The sequence below is a fragment of the Heterocephalus glaber genome, unplaced genomic scaffold (assembly GCF_053883595.1).
Source record: "Heterocephalus glaber isolate CG9 unplaced genomic scaffold, H.glaber_assembly_v1.0 deba00001662, whole genome shotgun sequence".
Taxonomy (NCBI): Eukaryota; Metazoa; Chordata; class Mammalia; order Rodentia; family Bathyergidae; genus Heterocephalus; species Heterocephalus glaber.
The window spans coordinates 1,871,047-1,893,901 of NW_028258403.1; the positions used below are offsets into that span (position 1 = coordinate 1,871,047).

Below are 22,855 nucleotides of genomic sequence, written 5' to 3' on the forward strand. Positions count from 1 at the left end.
GAGGCAAAGGCAGAAAGATGGTTTTTCTAGATGGTGGCAGGCTCGAGGCTCAGGCTGAGGAACTTACTCTGCTCTGTGCATAGGAGGTGTGGAAAGCTGGCTTCTAAGACAGGGTGACCTGGTGAAGCCTCTCATCCCACACCAGGTCCTTTTCTCCTGCAGCCCCGCTTGGGAGCCAAGGATTCCAACTTTCTGTTTTGGAGTTTGCCTCTTTCAAACGCACAGCTGTTCCAGGAAAGGTCATGGGAATTCAAAGACCCAAACTGAGTCCCATGTCTGAACCAAACTTGCTGTATGTTTCACTTTTCCCAAATACAGAAATGAGCCCATTACCCTTGTTTATCCAAGGATCAACAAAATTAGGATAGCAGAACTTGGATCTGCTCCTGCTTAGAGGAAAAGTCACTCTCTCCTGGGTTTTCCACTGGTATCCAGAGGCTGTGTGGAACTCCGGAAGAGAGAGGCTTGGCTCTAAAGGGCGGGCGTCATGCCAGGCCAGGCCTCCTCCCTCAGCTCCCATCCCAGGCCAGAGGAAGCAGCAGCTGTTGTCCTTTGGGGAGCACAGGCAGAGGTCCACCTGGCACTGCTGGGATTTTCACAACACCCGCCCCAACTTAAAACACACACACACACACACACACACACACACACACACACACACGCACACGCACACGCACAGTAGTCTGGGGGGAGGCTGGGCCAACAGCCGTGACCGTGGCAGTACAGAGAGGAAGAAAGCCTGGTGGAGGTTGTTCTCTTGAGGGGCTGCCTTCCCTCATCTTGTCTCTCACCATTTTGCCTCCTGCTTTCCTTTTCTAAGTTTCTCTCCTCCTTCTGCAAGGCTCCCTGAGGAGTCCTTGGTCTGAGGTCCGACTCCTTTTGTTCTGCCTAACCCTGTCTCCTTCTTTTATCTTTTCCTTTGGCCCACAAATGGAGTGAAGAAAAAAAGGAGTAAAATTATCCTACTAAGTGCAAAGAGAAGCAGATCTTGTGGATAGTTTAGCCAAATAAATATACACAATTACTTTCCTTACCCAAATAATTGTGTCCAAAGGTTTCAGCCTGAATTGTACAGATGGCAGCTTCAACTCTTCCACTTCAATTTTCATATGCAAACTTCAACTTTCTCTCTCTTTCCTGTTGACCTGAGACACCAGGGCCTTGTTTATTTCATCTGCACTCAGCACTAAGCAGCCTTCTGGAGAGTCCAGCATAATGGAGTTGCAGAGCAAACCAGGATAACTATAATGACAGGAAAACACAAGCTCAGGGGGCAGTTCAGATCGTGGTTTGGAAACATCTCACTGCAGGAGAATGGGAAATGGAAAGGAAACTGGGCTAGGAATTCAAATGAGCCCAAAGCCTACTACCCCTCTTCCTACCTAGCCCAGAGCTCATCTGGCCAGAGTTGATCTGCATTTGATCTGCTTTAAAATAAGGATTTTATCCCCAATCCTGAGGGTTTCTACAGCAGCAAAATAGTGTTTAGAAGGTCTGCTTTTAAGGGTAAGCACCTTAACAAAGAAAGAAAGGGCTGTCCCCACAGTCAGGACCTCCCCGAGGGACGCCCACAGAGCCTGAGGCCTGGGTTATCTTCTTCTCAAGTCTCTTTTGCCATCTAGTGGTGTTTTCCGTCTACAACGCTACCTTTCCTTCTGAAACCATTCCTCCTCACACACATCTGCTCGCCCTCCATTAAAATCATCTCCTTCTGGCCTCACAACAGACATCCCACCAACTTCCTCACTCAGAGCCCTAACTTTGAAAACCAGAAACAAACCTCATGATCAAGATGGTTTACATGACCTCTCCACAGTTATAATCCACACGACACACGACAGCCGCACAATCCTTGATACAGACAGGCCTTGTACTCGTCTGCTCATAGTAAAAGTCACAATCTCAGCCTCTCTCTCTCTCCCTCTCTTCCTCTCTCTCTCTCTCTCTCTCAGATTGAACCCAGAGCCTTAGGACTAAGCTACATCTCCAGCCCATCCCCCCACCCCCTTTATTTTTGAGACAAGGTCTTGCTAAATCACTAAGTTGACCAAGGTGGGCTCAAACTTGGAATCCTCCTGCCTTGGCCTCCCAGAATGCTAGGATTACAGGTGTGCCTGTAATTACACTGTGCCTGGCCATCATAGCCCTTCTAACAGTCCTAAGGCTCCCAATGGTCCAATTTCTGACCTCTCTCTGAACCCCTCCTTCACTTACTGGTCACCTTTCTGTTCCACCAGCACCCGAGGCATCTGTGTGCTTTAGGGCCTTTGTAGTGCTGTTCTCTCGACCTGGAACATTCTTCCTCCAGACAAGCACAAGTTCAGCCACTCATCTTTAAGTCTCCATCTCTCCCCTCGATGACCTTTTTTTTTTTTTTTTTAAAGACAGGGTCTCGCTCTGTAGTTCAGGCTGGCCTTGAACTCACTATGTAGTCCAGGCTGGTCTCGAACTCCTGGTGATTCTCTTGCCTCAGCCTCCCGAGTGCTGGAATTATAGGCAGTGCCACCACCCCAGATAGCCCTACTTAAATTAAAAATTACTCCCCATAATCCCTGCCCTTTCTACTTTTTTCTTTAGCAATTATCACTTTAAGCAAAATATATCTGTATTTACTGTCTTTCTCCAATGGAATACAAGCCCCACAGAGGTAGAGATTTGCATCTCTTTGGTTCACTGATATATCCCAAGTACACTGGCATACAGTAGGTGCTCAATTAATATTTCTTGACTACATGCATACAGGTGAACCTGAGATTCTGAGTTCACCTACTACTTACAGGTGAATTTTTGAATACGAAAATAACATCTCTGTTTCCCAGCCTTCCCATCCACATGGTAATGCTTCTCTGCCCGAGGTTCTCAGTTTACCCACATATCATACTCCAAACTCCTAGGAGCCCCCAGAGCAGCAATGACCCAGGCTATAACCACCACAAGGAACAGGTGAAGGAAAGGCTAGGTAGGATGTTAGAGCAACGTCACCAAAGGCATTTCAAATGTAAACATTTCGATAATGGTCCAGTTTTGCAACTTCCGTAAAGTAGGGAGGGGAAGAGTGAGAATGAGAAGTGTTGGGTCCCTTCCCCAGGTAAAGCCAGGTGACCCTGCTTGGCACCTAGAACTGGAGAGGCTCAGAGAAATGAATCACCCTGGAACAGCTAAGCTGTTGGGGATGGTGCTGGGCATCGTGACTGTGACGATTCATCCACTTCCCTTGTTTCCTCCAACAGATAAGCAGAATACCTGAGTGACAAGAAACTACAAATTCGTCTTCTAGGCTATTCTACCATATGTCTTGTTGGAAAAAAATGTAATCCTTAACAGCACAGTGATTGATGGTTCTTAAATATCAGAGACACATTTCGGGGGAGAAAAATGACAGCTCTCCCTGAAATTCATCTGGGTTGACACGTGGATCAGGTACTTTACTAAGAGTCATTAAAATCATGTGGACAGGGCCCACACGCAGTATAATCTGAATGTCGGGATCCCAGTTTCCTCACTGCTGAACTCGTTAGGCAGGATGACTGGGTCCATAGGCTTCCACTTACTTGGGACAGGTAAATGGAGAGGCATTAACCTGATTCATTTCCTGATAGAAACAGCATAGCCCCGGTCAGCTTTTAAGGAATCAGGCAGCGAGCAGAGGCCCTTAGAGATCTGACAGCCCAGCACGGGTGGATACATCCTCAGTCCCTGGAACAGGAGTCCCAGTTTGAAGACTAAACAAGAAGGTGAGGCCTGCAACAAGATACGGTGAGGAGAAAGAATAAGGGAGAAATGATGGGTTCTGAGCATCTGCACACTCTGAGGAGTAGTGAGATATATCAGAGATCTCTGCAGTGGGTTCTGATCTCCTGCTCAGTGCCATGATTCAAGGATGAGAAAAAAACTAAAAGACAGAACTGAAGAGACAGAGAAACCAGGGAGCCAGGACAGCCAATGTTGCTTAATCAGCAAAGGCACTGGCCAGTCCAAGCCACTCATTTTGTTTGTTTGTTTGTTTGTTTTGTTTTGTTTCCCAGGATCAAACTCAGGACCTTGCACTAGTGAAGCAGGCAAGAAAGCCACTCGTTTTTCTTGGTAATCAATTGGGGTAAAGGTGAGCTACGTGCAGGGACATGCAGTCATGCAGTTACTATGGAAACTAACGCGGGCAAACCTTGTAAAGGAAAAAGACAAAGGTCTCTCAAATTAGGAACAGAGTAGACAAAATATATGGTTGTAGTTAGAACCTTGTCCTTCTAGTTAAGAAGGTTTTCACTGTGGGAACAGAATTTGGGTGCAAGTTATTCTGACCTCAGCACATAGGCTTTGGCCGGACTCACTTCTCAAAACAAGCCAACTGAGCGGTTAACTCTTTACAGCCTGCTCTGCTTACAGCCTGCTTTGGAGCATAATCAATATTGGGGTCCCTTGCAAAGATAGACAAAGAAGGCACTCAATTTAGAGGGGATAGCATATGAGGGAGGGGAAGAATGGTCAAGAGACAACAGTGATGCGGGAGGAGACAGAAAATGAGAAAAAAGCTCAGATGGGGAAATGGGGATAGAGGTGTGGAAGGGTTGAGACACAGTTATAGAGCCAAAGGAACAGTGAGGAGATGGCAGCTGAAGGAGAGGAGATAAAACAAAGGGTGAGAGGCAATAGGGACAGGATGACAGGAGAGGAGTCTAAGGTCACAGTAGGTGGGCACACGGAGGGGGAGGAGGAGATGAGACAGCAGGCTAGGGAGAGGGGTGCGCGGCCACAACAAGCAAGCATATGGAGGCAGTTTCTCCACTGAACACCTGCACTCTCTGTCCCTAGCAACCGCATCCCTCCTTCCTGACCGCTGTCCGAAAACAGATGACACCAGCCAGACCAAGATGCTTCTCCCTGCTGCTGCTCCTGCTGCTGGGGCTGTGGGTGGCAGAGATCCCAGTCAGTGCCAAGCCCAGAAACATGACCTCAGCTCAGTGGTTTGAGACTCAGCACGTGCAACCCAAACCTCAAGCCTGCAACCCAGCAATGGACCGCATCAACAAGTACACAAAGCACTGCAAACCCCTCAACTCCTTCCTGCATGCATCCTTCTCCAATGTGGCTGCCACCTGCCAGACCCCCAGCATACCCTGCAAGAACGGCCATAAAAACTGCCATAAGAGCCCAAAGCTTGTGTCCCTAACCACCTGCAAGCATGCCTCAGGGAGGTACCCCAACTGCAGGTACAAAGAGAAGCATCTGAATGCATCTGAATACATAGTGGCCTGTGACCCTCCCCAGAGCAAGGACTCTGGGAAATTCCACCTGGTTCCTGTGCACCTGGAAAAAGTCATTTAGGTTTCCAGGCTCCTTACTCCTTGCTTGAGCCTCATTCCTCCTCCTGGCTTCTGCATCCATCCCTCTTCCTCCACCCACAGCATACTCTTTCTCTTTTCTCTTGAACCCTTCCTTGTTCAGTTCTTTGGAAAGGCCAGGGCAGAGCTGATGCTGACATGGTGGGCTGAGCTCTAGAGAAAAATATTGTCTTTCATCTCTCTCTCTCTTTTTTTTTTTTGCCACACTGGGGATCGAACTCAGGTCCTCAGGATCTTGTGGTCGAGAAGCAGGCAAGGTGCCACTGAGCTAAATCTTGACCCCATGTCTTTCATCTTTTTTTTTTTTTTTTGGTACTGGGGATCAAACTCAGGTCCTTGTGCTTGTGCAGCAGGCAGCGAAACCACTGAGCTAAATCCCCGGCCCCTCTTTCATCTTTTTGTTGCTGCTTCCACCCCCACTCCCAAGGTTATCCCCCAAGAGAGGGGCGGAGCAAGCTCAGAGCCTCGGCTTCCCTGGACTGTGTTTTTGAACACCTCTTCCAAGCCAACTCACAGCATCGCATCCGTATCAAGGCAGCATGACAAAGGGAGGAAACAAATGGAGAAGGTATATATAGAATGTATAAACAGCACTGATTCCACTCCTAAACTAGAGGTCTTCCCAGCCCTGATGTGGGAAGGTAACCTGTTGTGGGGAGAGGTAGCAAGAAAGGGGGTGGTAAGAGAGAGAGAGAGAGAGAGAGAGAGAGAGACCACATCATATTTACATAACACTTCATGTTTTTCATGACACAGCCACATGAGTCCTCTAATCCTCGATGAGATAGTCTTGACAGAGATGACTTATCTTCTTCATGGATGAGGAATTTGGGATTTCAGAAAGCTTAAGTCAGTTAAACAGCCCAGTAGCAGAATCTGGACTTGAAAATAAGTAGCCTTCATCTAAATACAACACTACTGTACCAGTTGGGCAAGAAAGAGTCCATTGCAAGGACAAGAGAAGTAGGGAAGAGTTCACCTATGACGAAATATACCCAGACAGCTCATCAGAGCCAGTTACTCTGTGTTGGCTGCAATAAAGGTCATTACCTCTCTAGCCAAGACTTTTTTATGAGGCGCCTTAATCCTAAAGGGAACCTTAATTCATTCTTTCGCTCCCTGACTGCCCCTCCCTCTTCTCTAGCCCACGTCTCTTCTGGCCTGGACCCTAGGTCTTATTTTGGCTGGATTCCCTTGGCCTGAAGGCAAAGGGTAAGGGGCGTGTCCTAGCATCATCCCACTATTCCAAGATCACATTTCCGTTGACCTTAAGGGACTTCCGTGGCCCAGAGGCTGCCTGTCATAAACAGACTGGTGGGGCTGCCAGAGCTTCCTTCCTCAAGATAATGATCTCCCCTGCCTCAGTGCTTCTCTGGCTGTCCACACTGGCAGTCTGCCCAGGCCTGAGGGGTTGAGAGGTAGAAATGCCCTCTCCCTGTCCGCTAGGCTGAAGACACAATCTTCCCCTCTGGTAAGTAGAGCTGGAAAAGCTTAGGCTTTTTATTGACTGAATCCTGACACCCCTTCCCATTGCCTGTAGCCCTGACCATCACCAGCCCCTTCTGTCTGCCTTTATCTCAGTCCAAAATAAATTGTACTGCCTCCCATGCCCATCCTACTTCCCACCCAGTCACCTTGTTAGGCCTTCCCACACCTGTTGGAGGGGCTACTCTGCTGATCCCTCCCCTATCCCAGAACCTTTATTCCCAACCAGAGTCAGATGATCATTGGAGCCAGACAGAATTGAGTAGAAATCCTGGTGCAGTTGTTCGTCTCCATGACCTTGAGCTAATTACTGAACCTTTCTGCAGGTCTGTTCCATAAAGCAAAGTGGGAATAATATTACCTACCAAACAGGATTATAGGAGATTTAGAAATGACATTTAAGTAGCTCTGGTCAGAGACAGGTGTGGTGGCATATGACTATAATCCCAGCACTCAAGGAGGCTGAGGATCACAAGTTCAACCCCAGCATGGGCAACCTAGAGACTTAACGAGACCCTCTCTCAAATTAAAAATAAAAAGGCCTGGGGATATAGCTCAATGCAAAGGCGATAGCTTCAATTCCCAGTAAAAGAAGGAGCTACTGTTGCTGCGGCTCTGATCAGCCCCAGGTGCTGGTAGGCACTGGACAATGGCAATTAGTAGTAGTGGTAGTAGCTATATCTGCCTTTGACAAGTAGCAGACCAAGGCAAACATCCCATGCATAACTCTGTGGACCTTGTTCTGCTAGAGTAATGCTCGTGAGTGGGCTAAAGGACAAACCTGCAGGCAAGAGTACCGCTATGTGAGACAGGTGGTTTAAGAGGATGAAAGGAGAAGGGCAGGGGAAGGATGATAAAAAGAAAAGAGGGCAGAACATTGAATGATTTGTTCAGAATGTGAGGCAAGTTAGTTGAGCAGTTGTTAATTGACTGAATGTAAAAATCACCTTTTCCTGAAGCATTGCTATCATGAAATGGACTTCTAGGATACTGAAATGAATACAAAGCCTTACCCAAAGTTGTAATTTATTTTATACTTCTGTGGTCAACATACTATATATTTGTCTTTCTATAAATAGATGATTTTTAACCACAGTGTATGGAAAAAGTACTTCGGGACACCTGGGGGTTTTTTCACTTTGTTCCTTTTAAAACACTCTTCATATTCTTTTTTTCTTCAGTGCTGGGATCTAACGCAGGGCCTAACATATTAAGCAAGTACTCTCCCATTGAGCATTGAGGTACAAACCCAACCGCTCTTTGTATTCTTTTTTTTGGTGCCGGGGATCGAACTGGGGTCCTTGTGCTTGCACAGCAAGTGGCGAAACCACTGAGCTAAATCCCCGGCCCCTGTTCTTTGTATTCTTATTGATGATTTTTCTTATCTATATTATGGTTTTGGAGACAGATATCGTCTTCACAAAATCTTGAAGTGGATAAAATCATGCCTTTAATGCATCCTCCAAAAATGAAATGAGGAGCTAGGGATGTAGCTCAGCGGCACCTCGCCTGCCTGGCAAACACAAGGTCCTGAGTTCAATCCCTCAGACCGAGAAAAAAATGAAATGAATTTCCAAATAGGACATTTCTTGAAAGACTCATTACCTAAATTGTGTTAACTAAATTGTACTAACTAAATTGTTCTAAAGAAGGGCTTAAATAGAGCACTTGCCTACCTGCAGAAGGCTCTGGGTTGGATCCCCAGCACCACAAAGGAAAAAAAAAGCTCTAAAGTAATCAGTCAGTGGTGACACAGGCCAAGAGAGAGTAGCTCAGGGAGGTATTCTTGGAAAAGAGATGTAGGGGAGTCTGAGAAGTTGGAAATGCTCTACTGTTGGTGTAAATATGTTTTCTATGTGAAAACTCGTTGAACTGTACACTTAAGATTGATGTACTTTATTGCATGTTATACCTCAGTTTTTAAAAATCCTCCAAAAATATAGTTCTTAAGGATGACCTTGTTTATGTGATAAATGCTAATACATCAATTATAAAAACATTACTGTATAATTAAATCACATATACAATTGCAATATAATATATATTGTTTTGCCTTGTACTAGTTGTTAAATTAATGCTGTATTATTTATTAAATTGTAATAAATATTTTGAGCTAAAAAGTATAAGGTTCTTAAAGTAATGTAGCTAACACAGTTCTCTTATTATTTATATTATTTGTCAACTAATTTTCCTATATTTTAATGATCTAATAAATTTTAATAATAATTTTATATGTATTATTATAAGCTTTTACGGCCATTCATTTATAATAATAAATATGCATTGTATTTTCACTAGCTGATAGAATTTCAACATTTTTAAAAATTCATAAGGAACATTTTATCCCTTATTATGTCTAGAATGCTCAACAATATTTGAAAGTGACTACATGCTTCGATCCTAACAATGAATCCAAATGACCTGCCTTTTTCTCATTACTAATACTGCAACTCATTCAATTTGACAGTCACTCATTCTTACCACTTCACTATTTCAACTTTGCATCTTGATTCGTCTCAAGGGAGGAATTTAAATTATAGTCTGGGGACTGAACGGAAGGACCCATATGAATACAAGACCAGTGAGAACTGGCTCGAAATAAAACAAAGCTGCCTTTGATTCTGCTGCAGTGCTACCTGGATAGAGTGAAAACTCAAGAATCAGACTGAACTAACTTTCAGTCACTGCAATGCTTTGTACTCTGTTCAACTCCCCACAGATGGGCATTTTTTCCTCACCCGTAAAATAACTATAAATACTTCTATCTCATTAGGCTGCTACAAGATAAATGAGGACATGTTTTTAGAGAAATCGATCAACAAATAGGTAGATAGACACACACTGCTTAGCTCTCTGTCAAGAACAAAGTAGACCACAGTAGAACACAGTGACATTCAATCTACTTATGGTGGCACAGGCACCAATCAGTCAGCACCACACTGGCTCATCTGCCAGGCCATTATCTACATGGTGAGTCTCACAGAGTAATTATCAATTAACAGGAAAGCAGTGTGGCAAGGAAAGGTAACACTAACTTTGGAGACAGACAGGCCTAATTTTTAAGCCTGCTCCTGCCACTTACTAAATCTGTGATTTTAACCTCCCTGAGCTTCAGTTTCCTTTCTAAAAATTGGGTTTAGCTGGGCGTGGTGGCAAATACTTGTAAATCCATCATTTGGGAAGCTGAGGCAACAGGATCACTGGGAGTTCGAGGCCAGCCTCAGCTACATAGTGAGTTCAAGATCAGTTTGAACTGTGTAGTGAGAACCTGTCTCAAAAAACTAAAACAACCGGGGATTTAGCTCAGTGGTTCTGCTGCCTGCCTCGCAAGGACAAGGAACCAAGTTCGATTCCTCAGTACCAAAAAAAAAAAAAAGGTATAATAATTGAAACAAGCTGGATGTGGTGGCACATTCCTATAATCTCAGCACTTGGGAGGCTGAGGCGGGAGGGTCACCACAAGTCTGAGGCCAACCTGGGCTGCCTAGTAACTTCAAGCCAGTCTGAACTACATAGTGAGAACTTGTCTCCAAAAAAACTGGAAAAAAAATGTGAAACAAAAAAAGCACGATGTCTAGCCAGGTGTGGTGGCTCATGCCTACATTACCAGTACTATGGGAAGCTGGGGCAGAAGGGTCACAAATTCAAACCCAGCCTTTGCAACTTGGTGACTTAGCAAGACTCTGTTACAAAATAAAAATAAAAAGGCCTGGATGCAGTTCAATCCAAACATCCTGGGTTCACTTTCTAGTACCAAAGAAGGAGAAAAAGCATAGTGCCCTGACACATGAAGCACTTTTTTAAATGATGGCTACTTTTTTTTTTTTTGGTACCGGGCATCAAACTTGGGACCTTGCGCTTGTGGGGGAGGCAGCAGCACTACTAAGCTAAATCCCTGGCCTGACGGCTACTGTTTTTAACAAAGCACCAACACTATGACTAGGGCCAGGGATTTAGCTCAGTGGCACCATGCCTGCCTCACAATTGCAAGGTCCAGAGTTCAATGCCGGGTACCAAAACAAAAAGCAAAAAACACTATGACAGGGCCAGGTATTTAGCTCAGGGGTTATGCTGTCTGTCTTGAAAGTGTAAGGACCCAAGTTCGATCCCCGGTACCAAAAAAAAAAAACACAAACAAAACACTATGACAAGCACATATTAGATGTTCACCAAGCAGTGATTAATAGTAGCCATTTCCCACTGCTGCTGTCACACAGCCCTGTGGTAACCCAAACCTTAAGTAGTATAGTGTATATTATCTCAGCTACCTTTAGTAAATATACACTCTATACCATCAGACTCTTAGTCATTTTAACACTTTACCACACACATTGAATTTGTGAAATCTATTGTCCTTATTCAATATTGTTTCTGCAGAAATGTATCTAAAATATTTTTAATGTTTTACTATTGAAATTATTTGACTATAACTAATTCATGATTGATATGGTTTCTTCTGCAATCATGGTACTGTACTCAGAAATCTCTGTAAAATGAGAAAATCTAAACTAAGATCATTTTCTAATGTAATTAACTTTTTATGCATACCAAATTTCAAAATAAATGACATCAGTTTTATGTTATTTTGGTAGCAAGTAATTTAATATTTTAAATTTGATTTTGCACTTGCTTTTTCCTGTACTAAAGCCTATATATTTTTCCCAATCTCAAATATTTTAGGACCTTGACAACTGTCCTGGCCCCAGATACTGAGCCTCTATGCTTAATGGATAAAAAAGACCTAAGACTGAGGCATCTGTGAAGACCTATGATGAATAAGTAGGGTCAAAATACACAGAAGAACCTTTCCTCCAGGCTGCCGAGAAGCCTGCTAGCTGCAGGGCCAGCACCTACTGAAGGAAAACACTGTTTGCAACTTAATTGGTTTCACAGCTTGCAAAGTGTGTGGTCAGTCATGTTGGTCAGCAGAAAATGTTTAGGCCAGACCTCAGCTTCTGCTGTCACCCCCACCCAATCCTTCCAAAAGCCTAGTGGCTTTGATCTGAAACAGTTAATGAATAATCACTCCTGGGCCAGGGATTTAGCTCAGTGGTGCTGCAGCCTGCCCCGCAAGCACAAGGACCTGAGTTCGATCCCCAGTAGAAAAAAAAAAATAATAATAATAAATAAATAAACACTCCCATTCTAATGGGAGAGACTCAAATGAGGGTCTCCAAGAGAGAAAAGATTTCCTGGAGATAAAAAAAGATTTATTCCCTGGTGCTCAAGTCAGCTGTCTGCTGGGCAATGTTTTCCTGGGTTCTAAATATCAATATTTTACTTGATTTGTGGGAAGGAGCACATGAAGGGATCCCTACTATGGAAAGGGTGAGTTCTGTTAGACAGCACAGTTCCATCTTGGGTTAGAGGGACCAAACTCAGAATATGCACATTCAGAAATGCAGATTCAAGGAGCCTTAGGGATTTTTAAATTATCTGGGGGGAGGGCAGGTTGAAGAACATTTCTTTTCCTCAACTATAGAAGAATCACACAAATTCTAGTGGTTGGGATCCAGAGTAGGGTCCAACACACCAACACAGGTCTTTGAGAAACTGTAGCATAGAGCATGTATGACCATTAACCATAATACGTCAATTTGACTGGATTGAGAAATGCCTGGCAGATTAGTAAACCACAGTTCTGGGTGTATCTTGGAGGTGTTTCTAGAGATGATTGCCACGTAGGACAGAAACTGAGGGAGGAAGATCTGCTCCTGTTATGGCTGTCACCATCCAGTAGGCTTATAGCTGGGATTGAATTAAAGGAAAAGAAGAAGGAAGTTGAATGTTTCAAGAGCTCCATTCTGCTTGAGTGGGTGAGTCTTCTGGTGCCATCTCCTGTAGACTTCAATCTCCAACTTCTTCAGCCTTCCAGCACAGAGAAGACTGATACTAGAGACTCTCTGGGCCTTCAACTTTGGATTGGTGCTGCATCCTTCATCCCTCTTGTTCTGTAGCTTCCATCTTCTTGCACTGAGATGCTCCTCTGCTTCATCCTTTGGTTCTCCAGTACACAGGTGACTACTGTGGACTCTCCCACCTCTGAGCTATAAATTCCCTTACATAATCACATTTTTTTTCATATTGATTCTGTTCCTCTAGAGAACCCTAGCCAATAGAGATTTTGGTATGAGGAGTGGTTCTAGAGAGACAAATTTGTGAGGATGAATTTCTCTTATTTGTTTAGTGGTACTTGGAGTTGGCTCAGTTATTTGATGAGACCTAAAATTGCCATTGCCTTGCCTTCTGGTAACATATAGTACTGATACTCCATGCTGTGAGCTGTTTAAAGTAATATGTAACATAGATCCATTTGTTTCTTCTAATTCACCACTTGTGAGATGCAAAGAATTTAGTGACGCTATACACAACACTTTTAAACATTTTTGGAAGAGTAAGAAATGTAATCATGTTGGCTGGTAGCTCTTATCGTGGGACAAAGTAATAAATGAGCTCAAAGATTTAAATTCCCAGCTCCTCACACGTATAAACAGCCTACAGTCTTCTAAGTGTGTCATGAAGGAGAATTTGTCTCTCATCGTGTGATTGACTGAATTACAGTACAAGTTTAAAGCTCAGCCTCCAAGGGTATCCTGTAAATGGGGATGGACAAGTTTGAAAGGAACATGATGACTGGAGACACTGAATTCCTAAATCTGATGAGATTTTCCCAAAGGATACCATTTCCTCACCTTTAGTGGCAGAGACATCCCTACTCCTGCTTCCTATGGTGTTGGCCTTTCCTCCTACACCTAAGAAAATGAATCCTGTGTTACCTATGGAAGCAGTAATGTCCTATCCTGGTGCAGTTACCAAACAAAACAATGCCAGTGCTCCTCAAGACCCACTCCCACCACCCACTTTTGCCTCTTGGCCTATTACCAGGCTCAAACCATAGGAAACTCCTAAAGGTGAGGTCTACAGCATGGCTCATGAAGAGGAAAGCGACACTCCTAAAGGACTTCTTGAGTTTTCTAATTCAGATAAGCAGAGACCCAGGGAATAATTATGGGAATGGAGTTTTAAGGGTGTGGAATAATAGTGGAAGGGACACAAACTTGGACCAGGTTGAATTTCTTGATATAGGCTTATTAAGCAGAGATTCTGGATTTAATATAACAGTGCATGAAGGTTTTTTTAAGGTGCTAATAATTTATTTGGTTGGCTGGCTGGTTGGTTGGTTGGTTGGTTGAAATATGGATCAAAAGATGCCCACTGTGAATAAGCTGGAAATGCCTGATATTCCTTGGTTTTCTGTTGACGAGGTATTCAAAGGCTCAGGGAAATAGGGGTGCTGGAATGAATTTTCCAGGTAAAACCTACTCCTCCACACTAAGAGCATCCAGAAAATTCACTCTTCACTAATAATACCCTAAAACAGATTTGTGAGGGAAGCACAAGTACCTTTGAAGAGCTCCATCACTGCTCTTCTCTGTATGCCAGACCTTACAGTGGGGACTGCAGTCACCCAGTTGGGAAACAAATGCAATGGGTATAATTGGATCCTGGCGTGGCAAGGGCCAAGTGGCAGCACTCAATCACCAAAGGAAGGTGGTGTACTTAATGTGATGGACACAGAAGCAAAACAATGATCAGAATGGTCTGACTCATTCACACCTACCTCATTGGCTAATTAATCACAGTGTTCCCAGAAGTGAAATAGGAAGTCTACTAAATTTTTACTGAGCTATACAAGCTGAAAAATTTCAAGGAAAATGAATAAAAAACCCACCTTGGGGCCAGGGATTTAGCTCAATGGTTTCGCTGCCTGCTATGCAAGGGCAAGGACTCAAGTTCAATCCCCGGTACCAAAAAAAACCTACCTTGAATCATAACAGAGAATCATGGCCCCTCAATCAATTTTCAAACTTGAGTCAGTTTACAGACCTAAAACACCTTGAATAAAGGGGAGGCCAGATCCCCTTGAGAAAGGATCTGGGTGCACCATCAGAAAGATACACTAGTGGGCTGGGGATTTAGCTCAGTGGTGCCACCGCCTGCCTTGCAAGCAGAAGGTCCCAAGTTCAATTCCCAGTATGAAAGAAAGAAAGAAAGAAAGAAAGAAAGAAAGAAAGAAAGAAAGAAAGAAAGAAAGAAAGAAAGAAAGAAAGAAAGACTGTTAATCTTTTTCTCATCCTTCCCCAAAAGGACCTATATCCTTATATCAGAGTGACCATACATGGGGGAAAAGGAAATAATCAGACATTTGGGGGATTACTAAACACTGGTTCTGAACTAACACTAATTCCAGGAGATCCAAAACACTATGGGCTTCCAGTAAGAGTAAGGGCCTGTGGAGGTCAGGAGACCCATGGGGTTTTAGCCAAGTCCAACTCACAGTGAGCCCAGTGGGTCCCCAAATATAGCCTGTGATCAATTCCTTGGTTCCAGAATGAATAAATGGAATAGATATACTTAGTACTTGGCAGAATCCTCATAAGAGTTCCCTAACTGGCAGAGTGAGAGTTAATATGGTAAGAAAAGCCAAATGGAAGTCAATAGAGTTGCCTCCACCTGGGAAAATAATAAATCAAAACAATATCTCATCCCTGGAGGGATTACAGAGATTAGTACCACTATTAAGCACTTGAAAGATTCAGGAGTGGTGGTTCCCACTATATCCCCATTTAACTCTCCGACTCAACCTGTGCAGAAGGCAGATGAATCTTGGAGAATAATGGTAGATTACCAAAAACTTAACAAGTAATGACTCTAATTACAGCTGCTGTAACACTTGTGGTTTTGTGGGATGAGCAAATTAACACATCACTTGGTACCTGGTATGCAGTTATTGATCTGGCAAATATCTTTTTCTCCATACTTATCTATAAGGTTCACCAGGAACAATTTGCTTTTAGTTGGTAATGCCAGCAATATACTTTCACTGTCTTACTTGAAGAGATATATAAACCCTTCATCTCTGTGACACAACTTACTTCACAGGGATGTTGATCACCTTTCTCCTCCATAAGGTACCACACAGGTCCATTACATCGATGATACATTGATTGGACTTGGTGAAGCGTTCTCATGTCAGAGGATAGGAAATAAATCTAACTAAAATTCAAGAGCCCACTACCTCAGAAATTTGTAGAAGTCCAGTGGTGTGGGGCATACAGATATTCCTTCTCTATGAAGGATAAGTTGTTGCATCTGACCCCTCCTACAACCAAGAAAGAAGCACATCACTCAGGAGGCCTATTTGGATTATATTGGCAACACATTCCTCCCTTGGATGTGTTACTCAGGCTTATTTAGCACGTGACTCAGAAAGCTGCTGGTACTGAGTGAAGCCCAGAACAAGAGAAGGCTATGTAACAGATTTAGGTTCTTGTGTCAGTGTGTCAGTAACAGACAGGGATGATGTTTGGAGCCTCTGGCAGGCCCCCATTGGTGAATCATAGCAGAGGCCTTTTAGGATTTTGGACCAAAGCTCTGCTTCATCTGCAGACAACATTTTAGTAACCCCAGCAGAAGAGAATTTTAATAATCAAGGGAAGAGGATGATCCGTTCTGTGGATAATAGTCCACCGCTTTCTTCAGCCACTCCAATGGGCTCATGAACAAAGTGGTCATAGTGGCAGGGATGGAAGTTATGCATTAGCTCAGCAAAATGTTCTTCAACTCATCAAGTCTGATCTAGCTATAGAGACTCCTGAATGCCCAATTTGCCAGCAGTGGAGAACAAGAGTGTCCCCAGTGTGGCACATTTTCCCAAGGTGATCATCTTGCAACCTGGTAGTAGATTGATTATATTGGACCCCTTCCATCATGGAAAGGGCAGCACTTTTTCCTTATTGGAATTGACACTTGTTAATGGTAGGGATTTACCTTCCCTACACACAGTGCTTTTGCAAAACTACTCTTCATAGATTTGCAGAATGCCTCATCCACCCTCACAGTATTCCACACAGCATTTCTTCTAAGGAACATACTTCAAGGACAAAGAAGTAAGGCAAAGGGCTCATGCTCATGGAATTCACTGGTCATACCATGTTCCTCACCATTCAGAAGCAGCTGGGTTGAAAGCACCATTGACTGCCCTTTCAAAGATGCAATTACAGTACCAGCTGGGACGAGGTTCTTCAGAAGGCTGTACTGTATATGCTCTGAATCAGCATCCATTATATGGTACTGATTATCCCACAGCCAGGATTCACAGTTTAAGGACTAAAGGGGGTAGAAATGGGAATGGTACCACTCACCATTACCTCTAGGGATCCACTAACAAAATGTCTGCTTCTTGTTCCTGTGACCTTATGATCTGCTGGCTTAGAAGTCTTTGTTCCAGAGTGGGGAATGGTTCTACCAGGATATACAACAATGATGTCACTGAACTTGAAGGTAAGACTCCCTTGTGGTTATTTTTGGCTCCTCATGCCTCTGAGTCAACAGGAAGAAAAGGACATTACTCCCAGGCATGGTGGCACATGACTTTAATCCCAGAATTTGGGAAGCTGAGGCAGGAAAACTGTCTTGAATTCAAAGCCAGCCGGGGCTACATAATGAGTTTAAGGCCAGCCTGAACTACACAGCAAGACCCTGCCTCAAAATAACAAAAAATAATAAAAAGGAAGTTACAAAGTCAGGTGAGGTGGCACACACCTGTAATCCTAGCACCTGGGAGGCTGAGGCAGGAGGATCACTGCAAGTTTGAGGCCAGTTTGTGCTACATAGTGAGATCAAGGTCAGCCTGAATTACATAGTAAGATCTTGTCTCAAAAATCCAAAAATAAATAAAAAATAAATTTAAAAAAGGGAAGTTACAGTGTTGGTAGGGGTGACTGATTCAGACTACCAAAGGGAAGTTGGACTACTACACCACGATGGAGGTAAGCAAGAATATGTATGAAGTGCAGGTGAAGGGTGTCTCCTAGTATTAACATGCTCCCCTTTTTTGCCAGCATCAGATTTATTTATTTTATAAGTCTTTATTAAGTAAAGTATCACAAACACAGATTAACAGCCAGGCTAACCAGGCAGAAAATATATAAAACACATAAATCAACTATACTAAATCAAGGTACACTTTTAGATACATCAGCCATGCTGAATTACAATAACCTTTTCTCTTTTTTTTTTCCTATTGCCTATCTATTCTAATTTTGCACTTTATTTATATATTGGGTTTCTCATATAAAAGAAACCATGTGATATTTAAGTTTGTGTGTCTGATTTACTTCACTTAACATTATGGTCTGAAGGTGCATCCATTTTCCTATAAATGACCAAAGTTTATCCCTTTTTATGGGAGAGTAATACTCTGTTGCATATAAATACTACATTTTTTAGCCATTCATCTGTTAATAGACATATAGGCCATTTCCAAGATTTGCCTGTTATAAATTGTGCTGCTATAAACATGGATATGCACGTATCACTGTAATATAACTCTTTTAGGAAGATATCTAGAAGGGGAATAGTTGGGTCAAATGGAGTTTCCATTTTTAGTTTTTGAGGAATCTCCTTACTGATTTCCATAGTAGTTATATCAGTTTACACTCCCACCAACAATGAAGAAGAGTTCCTTTCTCCCCCTGCCTTGTTAGCATCTGTTATTGGTTGATTTCTTGATGGTATCCATTCTTTTTTGGAATGAGATGGAATCTCAGTGTTGTTTTAATTGACATTTCTTGAATTCCCAGCAATATTGAACATTTTTTCATATATATATTAGCTATTTATACTTCTTAATCTGAGAAGTGTCATTTCATTTTAGTTGCCCATTTTTTGATAGGGTCTTTAAATTTGAGGGGTTTGTAGCCAGGCATGGCGGCGCATACCTATAATCCTAGCACTCGGCAGGCTGAGGCAAGAGGATTGCTGCAAGATCGAGGCCAGCCTGGGCTACATAGTGAGTTCAGGGCCAGCCTGAACTACAAAGGGAGACCCTGCCTCAAAAAAAAAAAAAATTGAGGTTTAATTATTATTATTTTTTGAGACAGGGTCTTGCTTTGTAGTGCAAGCTGGCCTTGAACTCACTATGTAGCCCAGGCTGGCCTCGAACTTGCAGCATCCTCCCACCTCACCTTCCAAGTGCTGGGGTGACAGGCATGCACCATAACACCCAGATCTTGAGGGGTTTAATGTTTTTGAGTTCTTTATTCTAGATATTAGTTCTTTGAAGACTAGCTGGCAACTTTTTTCCCCATTCTGTAGATTTTCTCTTCACCCTATTGGTGGTTTCCTTTGCTGTGCAGAAGCTTTTTAATTTGATGTGATCTGATTTGTTGATTCTTGGTAATTATTTCTTGTGCAATCAGGGTTCTGTTCAGGAAGTCTTTGCCCACACCTGTATCTTCAAGAATTTTACCTATTTTGTCTTCTACAGGATTACATGTTTCTGTTTTAATATTTAGATCTCTGATCTATTTTGATTTTAGTTTGGTGCATAGGTTCAATCTTCACATGCCTTGTCATTAGGGTCAGTTGGAAACTACAATAACCCAATCCAGGCAGGATGACAATGGCCCAGAATCTTCAGGAATGAATGTGTGGGTTATCCCACCAGCTAAAGAACCAAGACCATCTGAGGTGTTTACTAAAGGCCAAGGGAATACAGAATGGGTAGCAGAAGAAGGTAGTTATAATCTCAGCTGGGACCACATGATCAGTTAGAGAAACTAGGATTGTTGTTGTTATGAATATTTATTTCTTTTCACGTGTATGTGTGTGTGTGTGTGTGTGTGTGTGCAAATCCGCATGTGTGTGTGTTACTGAGAATTGAACCCAGGACCTTCACACTGAGCTACATCCCTACTCCTTTTTAGGTTTTGGGGTTGGGTGTTTATTTGTTTGAGACAGGGTCTCACCATGTAGTCCAAGCTGGCCTTGAACTCACTGTGTAGCCCAGGCTGGCCTTGAACTTGCAGCAATCCTTCTGCCTCAGCCTCCTAAGTGCTGGGATTATAAGCATGCACCACCATGCTCAGCTCCCCTTTTTAGTTTTTATTTTGAGACAGGGTCTTGAAAAGTTCCTGAGTTGCACAAGCTGGGCTCCAACTTGTGATCTTCCTACCTCAGCCACCGAGAGTGCTGGGATTACAGGCATGTACCAGCATATCCAGCTTTCTTTCTTCTAGAGAACCCTAACCAATATATAATTAAGTTAATGTCTTTGTTACAAAACATTGATTGATCTAGTATCAGTATGTATTGTTAAATCTACATTTTAATATTTAAGTTATGAAATGTCACAAGAAGAGTAAGCATCACACAAAGAAAAACTTTGCCTTCTATTCTGGGGAGGGATGTAATGCATTTCCATTTGTAGGCAGGATGTCTGTATCATGTTAGGCATAATTATGAACTTGCTGTCACATTTGGAGATTAAGTGTGGGTTAAGGAGATATGTCTGGTTATCAAGTTGACAAAGGGTGTGGATTGTGTTAGATATGTCAACATGATGGGAGTAAGAAACATCTAACAGATAGTAAAGCCCAGTCCCTGGTGTGTCTGGGAAGTATTTCCAGAGTTGTGGGTAGAAACAACCAACAGGCTTGTAGCCTGGGTTGAATAAAAAGGAAGGAAGAAAGTTACCTATATGAAGAGTTCCGCTGTGCTTGAGCAGGTGTGTCTTTTACTGCTGTCACCTGTGGACATCAGTCTCCAGTTTCTTCAGCCTTCCAACACATAGCAGACTCACACCAGTAACTCTCCAGTGAGCTTCCAGGCCTTTGATCTCGGACTGATACATGCATACTCATGTTTATAGCAGCACAGTTCATAGTAGCTAAATCTTGGACACAGCCTATACGTCCATCAACAGATGAATGGATAAAGAAAATGTGGTATTCATCCCTCCTGTTCTATAGCTTCCATCTTCCTGGGCTGGACAGCTACTGGATCCTCCAGCTTTCCAGTGTGCATTTGGATCCTATAACCTTACATAATAAATCTCTTTACCTAATTATGCATATATTTTCTATTGACTCTGCTCCTCTCGAGAACCCTAACCAATACAGCAAGTTTCCAAAAATTACAGTTATTTGCTTTTCCTCTGACAATTTTCACAATATCCATTCATTTCAGTGTTGAAATTTACTAAATATACATTTACTTATTTAATTCAAATAATTTTTGAAAATGAAACTGTATAATCATCTGTCACAGGATACTAGGGTTACTTAATAAATTGTAATTAAAAATAAATATAGTGGGGCTGGGGATTGAGCTCAGTGGTGCTGCTCCCTTGCCTCACAAGCACAAGGTCCTGAGTTTGATCCCTAGTGTCAAAAATAAATAAATAAATACATACATACATATAGTGAATGTCATCTGATATTTAAAAACTCTTTCCAGATATTATTCAGTGGAAGACTCAGCCTGAGGTCTGTTGTCTCTATTGAAAAGGAGGAAAAACAAATATTAGTGGAACAGAACTGACCTTCTTGCTCTAAGAGGAGACTTTCTCCTAAATGTTATCAGAAGGGTTTAGGGAGTTATTTATGGCAATGCTCATGCACCACCTAAAACCACAGAGCAACACTCACTAAGCTCTGCCTCTCCAGGAAGCTCTTTCTCCTTCCCTTTGCAGCTGGCACTAGACCAACGGGACCAATTGAAAGTCAGGAAGTTCCTGGCCCCGGCCCTGCCACTCATTCCGTGGCCTTGGGAAGGGCACTTGCCCTTTCAGGAACTTGAGCGCCATTATCTGCACAATGAGGTGGTCAGTTGAGGTGATCTCCACAACCTCTCCCAGCTCCGACTCTATCATTACAGGACATCCTCCAACAGGCATGGCAAGAACCCAGCTCACCATGTTGCTTTGCCAGATGGAACAGTGGTTCCCTGACGCACAGTGACCATTTTTCTCTAACTTCAGGAATAAACACGGATACAGAGTAGAAAGGAAGGAGCCTGACTCACAACCTTAATATCAAGCCTTTCAAGAATACTTAAGCCAAAAAACAAAACAAAACAAAAAGAATACATAAGCCATCATGGGAGAACTTTGGTTTAATTTTCTCCAGAGACTAATTTCCCTTCATGATGACTTCTCAGAGATTAAAAAAAAGAAACACCCGCACACACATAAACACACACTAAGAAAAGAAACATGGAGCCGGCCAGGCATGGTGGTGCACACCTGTAATCTCAGCACTTGGGAGTGAAGCAGGAGGATCACCATGAGTTTGAGGCCAAAGTGGGCTACACAGTGAGTTGAAGGCCAGCCTGAAGATACTCTTAAGTGAAATAATTAGGATACATATGTGTAAATACCGAACAGTTTCTCCAGTGTGAGAAACTGAAAGTGTAAATAAAGACTAAAAGGTATAATAGATAATGTGAAATAGGAAGAAAAGGGGCAAAGGGGAAGGGGAAGTGGGAGGAGTAGGGGAAAGGAAAGGAGGGAATGGAATTACTATGAAAAAATGGAAACAAAGTCTTTGTAAATAGGAGGGATGGAGGGGTTGAAGGGAGGGCTAGGAATGGGGAAAAAATAAGAACCAAGATGGATTATGTAAAGGTGCAAATTTCCAATGATGAATGTCATTATATTATATACCTAAAATGTACCAATAAAATTAATTAAAAAAAATAAGGCCAGCCTGAACTACATAATGAAACTATCTCAAAAAAAAGGGAGTGTGGAAAGAATAAGAGCTTTGGAAACTGAGAGGTCTTGATTAAAATCCTATATTATGATATAGTCTTTAATCATGTGATAATGGGGAATTTCTCTAACTTGGGAGGGTGATGCAAGAAGATCACAAGTTTGAGGCCAGCCTGGGCTACATAAAGAAACTGTCTCAAAAAAAAAAAAATTATCTGCTCTAACTAAGCAATAAAATTTCAGTGGTAGGGCTGGGATTTAGCTCAGTGGTGCCGTGCCTGCCTCGAAAGTGCAAGGTCCCGAGTTTGATCCCCAGTACCACAAAAAAAAGAAAAAAAAATTCCAGTGGTATTCAATCTCTTTAATATCTTGGACTTCCGGAACTCTGAAGTTCTGGTATGAAATTCATGAGGGACCAGCAAGGCTCCTCCTGATGACCCACCCACCCCTCCCCTCTGTTCCACTGTCTGCATCC

General features: G+C 42.8%; 2 protein-coding genes across 6 annotated transcripts in view; one reads left to right on the plus strand and one right to left on the minus strand.

Moving 5' to 3' along the window:
• The window catches only part of LOC106007800 (uncharacterized), a 41,642-nt gene that overhangs the window by 2,286 nt on the left and 16,501 nt on the right, over positions 1-22,855 (minus strand). Inside the window, exons 5-6 of one of the 2 annotated variants that reach the window (XR_015445784.1) lie at positions 20,364-21,165; positions 1,035-1,242 (exon numbers count right to left, since the gene is read on the minus strand). Coding sequence is in view for 1 of the 2 variants with exons in the window: in XM_087197138.1 (XP_087053264.1) it covers positions 21,145-21,165 (21 nt within the window). In the remaining variant the exon portion in view is untranslated. Of the gene's footprint in view, positions 1-1,034; positions 1,243-18,088; positions 21,166-22,855 lie in introns of those variants that run through there. The other variant, XM_087197138.1, reaches the window with a different exon arrangement.
• LOC101723691 (ribonuclease 7) lies at positions 3,336-8,940 on the plus strand. 4 transcript variants are annotated; one of them, XM_021244578.2, is made up of 3 exons: positions 3,336-3,756; positions 4,026-4,083; positions 4,810-8,940. In XM_021244578.2, exon 3 carries the CDS (start codon positions 4,849-4,851, stop codon positions 5,320-5,322), a length of 474 nt encoding a protein of 157 aa, XP_021100237.1. In that variant the 5' UTR covers positions 3,336-3,756; positions 4,026-4,083; positions 4,810-4,848; the 3' UTR covers positions 5,323-8,940. The 4 variants fall into 4 exon arrangements, with proteins under 4 accessions (XP_021100237.1, XP_021100236.1, XP_021100235.1 ...); XM_021244577.2 differs by having other exon boundaries at positions 3,336-3,734; XM_021244576.2 differs by having other exon boundaries at positions 3,338-3,756; positions 4,026-4,102; positions 4,810-8,939.

What these genes read in the sequence shown, in the direction of transcription:
- LOC101723691 (XM_021244578.2), top strand. Translation starts at nt 4,849, where the DNA reads ATGACACCAGCCAGACCAAGATGCTTCTCCCTGCTGCTGCTCCTGCTG.